This window comes from Triticum dicoccoides, chromosome 1B, assembly GCF_002162155.2.
Source record: "Triticum dicoccoides isolate Atlit2015 ecotype Zavitan chromosome 1B, WEW_v2.0, whole genome shotgun sequence".
NCBI classification, from domain to species: Eukaryota; Viridiplantae; Streptophyta; class Magnoliopsida; order Poales; family Poaceae; genus Triticum; species Triticum dicoccoides.
In genome coordinates, this window is record NC_041381.1 from 563,391,383 (window position 1) to 563,395,715 (window position 4,333).

The window sequence follows — 4,333 nt, forward strand, 5'->3', positions numbered from 1 at the left end:
CCAAACATACCCTAAATGTCTTAGTTAATCACACATATCTTGGTTGGACTAGTTGCCATTCTTCCTTTCTTCCGTCGCGGCTAAAATTTCAAAGGTACAATCATGCAAGTCTTTAGTCATTGCACATCACAACGACAAACATACAATTGTTGAAGTATATGTTAATCTATGCCCAATGAAGTCCAAGAAGCATCTAAGAGAAAACAAAAACTATTGAAAGCCATATGCACTATCTTTATTTAGCATGTGTTGTAAGACTTTATCGGTTATGATGGTTCATGGCGAGGGCTGTATTGCACTCTGCCTGCTGTGGGTTTTATTAATTTAAAGTTGTGCGCTCCTTGCTCCTTCTCATTCTAAAAACGACGCCATATGTGATACCGCTCTTTGTGAAGTGCCATGCTTGTAGATATTGATCGAGCGCACCTTCTTATTTAATAACTTTGTATGAAAAGAGGTTTCACGAGTCAATCTTAAAACTAATTAAAGATGCATGACATGTTTTCTCCTGAGTTAAATGGTCAAACCACATTTGAAATATGGGATCTAAATTAAAAGGACCACATCCTTGGAGTTGGTATGTAATTTGAGCATTCGCCTTAATTAAATATTGAGCACCTATCCCCGCAAAAAGTACTACTGAAAGCTTATGCTACCAATAGGTCTGATTGACATCAAAAGTAATGCTGATCATAAAGATTTGCATATCACAAAAGATGTAGTAGAAGAAAACTCATTAATCAGTTGCATATGTAACAATGATGAATCATAAATATTCCAGCAAAACAAAATTAATTTCATAGCAAGACTAGCAGCACAATTATTTTTTTAAAGACGCGGATCCTCTCTCTCTCTCTCTCTCACACACACACACACACACACACACACACACACACACAACCCTACCCTATGAGCAACTTCGAGAAACCGAGCCAACATATCTCGGTACAAGCACCTCGTAGTCGACGGGCATGCCATACAATTGAAAGAATAGCGCCGGAGAGACTAAAATAATTCCTGGAAATATTTGAGTACACGTGTCAAGCCTAGGATTTGAAACCGGATGGGTTAATTTCATCACAAGGAATCTAACTGCTTAAGCTAACTTAATTCGCACTAGAAGCATAATTGACAAGCCAATCTTCTTGTAGCTAGCTAGTACTTGTAATAAAATAGATGGCTCAACAGAAAGTGTGTTGTCAAACTTCTTGTAAACTTTGACTTATCGGTCGAAAATAGGCATCAACATATTGGCGATAAAAAGTAAAAAGATATACTTGCAATATCAAAGTTTGCTTTTTTTTAATAAACTTTTTTCAGTAAAAGGTAGTCAAAGCAAGATGACGGGTCGTGTGCCCCATATTAAAGATATTTTAGTGTCTCCATATATCAATCTAGGGAGTATATTTTAGACACATAACGGCATCATCACTGGGTAGACGTAACATATTACACCCCCACCTGACCATGCATTATCCAAGGCGCCTCTCCACCCACATTGCACACCGTCCCTTTCTCACTGCGTATGTGAGGAGAGGAGTTTGAGTAACCTCTCAACACTGTTCATATAAATAAATCCACAGGTTTACTACCACTTCTATCCACTGTCCTTTCATGGCTTCTAAAAGTAGAAACCAGAACCACCCGCCGTCCTGCACTCTCCAGCCTCCGTTACAAATGCGCGAGAGCTCGGCCAAATCAGCACACTCCGCCCTCCTTTCCCTTTCATCTCCTGTGTGAACATCAACCACCACAGGAAGAAGTCGCCTCCTCCGCAGCCCATACTTTGCTAGATCGATCTTGGTCATGGAGAAGACGCAGTGCGGTTCCAAGGGCATTGCTCACCGAGCCTCGGCGGCCAGCGGCTCAGGCAAGCACAAGCGGAAGGGCGGCGGCGGAGGAGGAGCCGGCAAGCCGATCAAGGTGGTGTACATCTCCAACCCAGTGCGGGTGTCGACCAGTGCGGCGGGCTTCCGCGCGCTCGTGCAGGAGCTCACCGGCCGCAACGCCGACCCGTCCAAGTACACCGGCAGCGCCGCCGCCGACGGCGGCGAGAGCAGCGCGGGGAGCCCGGCCGGGCCGCAGATGGGCCCCGCGCCCAGCCCCGGCAGCACGGCGGAGTCATCGGAAGGCGCCGCCGCCTGCAGCCACAACGTCCCGGCCACAACAGCGCCGGCGGGCTACGGGTACGAGGAGGAGGAGGACAGCTTCCCTCCGCAGCTGATCGACAACAGGTACTCCGTCTTCTCGCCGCCGACGTTCCTCTACGGCTCGCACAACGAGTGGTGATCGATCTGAGATCCATCCATCCATCCAAGTTCGCCGAGCCCCCGCAGCAGAAAGATGTATGTATCGCGCTTAATTGCATGAGGGGTACTCGTATCATATGTCATGTGTGCATGTGCGTTCGATTCTAGCAGCTAGTAGCTAGGTAACTTAGTAACTAAAATTAAATTGTGTATTATTGCTCCAGATTGGTTTATACTCCACTGTGGCAAAATTGTAGCCAGCACTCTACCCCTTTTCTGTGAGTGAGAAATGTGTCCTGTTAGATTTTGTGGGTTGCCAACCATTATTTGCATCCACATTGCAAATCATCATCGATTAAGTAAGTATTGGGGTGTTTGAGACAGAGGGGATCGGATTCTTTTTTTTTTCTATCAGTTTCAAAACTGATTTAATGGTTTTTGATTTCATGCACGGTGGAGCGACACATGTACACAAAAAGGACCGGCTAGAAAGATTGCCTTTGATGCAAAGCTTGCTTTTGGCATGCATAGCTTGCAGTGTGCCAGTGATATATGTCGCCACCACATTGGTGTCAACATGGCAAAGCCGCAAAGGCCTATTTCTAGCTTAGCTCTGAGGGGCTTGCAGAATTAGGATGCATACGTGTCCCTCACTCCGACGCTCCACTGGGAGTAATGTATATGCCTCTCATGCCAAGATGCGCATGCATGGTTTAGTTTTTGGGATGCTAATAACATCAGTGTAACTTTAGTGCTATAATTTGCTTTTTTAGGAAGAGTACTCTTTTAGAACGATATAATCTTAGTACTATAACTATCCAAAAATATAGAACCAAATAACCGCATTGACATATTCCAGAACTTCCAAAGAAAATGGGTACGTGCTGTGCAGCATAGTGCAAATATTGATGATCATCATGTAGACTTAAGTTGACCATTAGGCCACGCAGTTGTGCAGCATGATCTAATAGCCGTTGCTGATTAGTGGTAAAGAGGACCCACCAAATTAGTGGGGAGGTTTTCCTACTGAAATTTTATTGTAGCATATGTCTTTTTGTTGTGATGACTTTTAACGCAGAATCACTCTTTTCATTGTACAATATACTACTATGAAACTGGTGTCAGTGTGATTTACTTAGTTTTGTCCTTTGGGGATTCACTAAGGGGGAAAATTGTACTATTAATGAGTATAGTTAACATTATCTTCTAGGTTTTGAGGACAAGTGAGGTATACTCCTTCTGAGTATAGTTTACATGATGAGTAATAATCTTAAGATTTTGAGCTAAGGGTTTGTACTGTTTAATTATGTAGCTGGAGCTACTTATATGCTTCATTCTTGAAAATTGTAGAAGACAATAACGTAATAAGCGAGCCTGATTATATATTTGCGTCTAATCAACCCTTCTCAGTATACGTGCACATATTTGCTATAACATGATTACATTGTCCATATCTCAGGCTAGAAGTCATACACAGCCGATACATTCACTTCAATCACCAAGATCAAGCTTCTGGTCTAAATGATATCTAATTTGCAAACTTTAGAAAAGATAATTATGGAAGAGTTGAGTTTTTTTTTTGCGGGAAAGGGAAAAGTCCAGTTAATTCGAGGGATTTGGCAGTTTTATCACAAGTTTTCAGGGAGCAGCTAGCTAGTACATTTGCCTGTATATACTAGTAACCTTGCATATGCAAATTACGTTTGAGTAGAATAACATAATCATTATAAAAAATAAAAATTGTTCTCTTGGCATTTAACTGTAAACATTCTTACCATTTTAAGTTCCCCTCTTGTCTTGAAATTGTTGCCTTAGACGAAACAATGTATAAACATGTATATGTGCACACATTTTAATAAATAATAGTAACATGCATACTGCAAAGGGGAAAAAGTCTTAAGCTTGCACATGTATGGATTATCTTTGAATTTCAACTTAAGTTTACGGTAACATCATTTAAAAAGTTAGAAAGGATGCACTTCCCAAGAGCGAAGACAAGGATACTAGAATTGCAAAGAAGTGCTTCCTCCATTTTTCTATTAGTAGTGCATCTATCATAAATGCATGCATTGCCTCGCCTTGTC

General features: G+C 42.1%; 1 protein-coding gene across 1 annotated transcript; it reads left to right on the forward strand.

Moving 5' to 3' along the window:
- Window positions 1–1,679: 1,679 nt before the first annotated feature.
- LOC119308523 lies at window positions 1,680–2,543 on the forward strand. The gene has a single exon (XM_037584655.1). It carries the CDS (start codon window positions 1,807–1,809, stop codon window positions 2,287–2,289), a length of 483 nt encoding a protein of 160 aa, XP_037440552.1. The 5' UTR covers window positions 1,680–1,806; the 3' UTR covers window positions 2,290–2,543.
- Window positions 2,544–4,333: the final 1,790 nt, after the last annotated feature.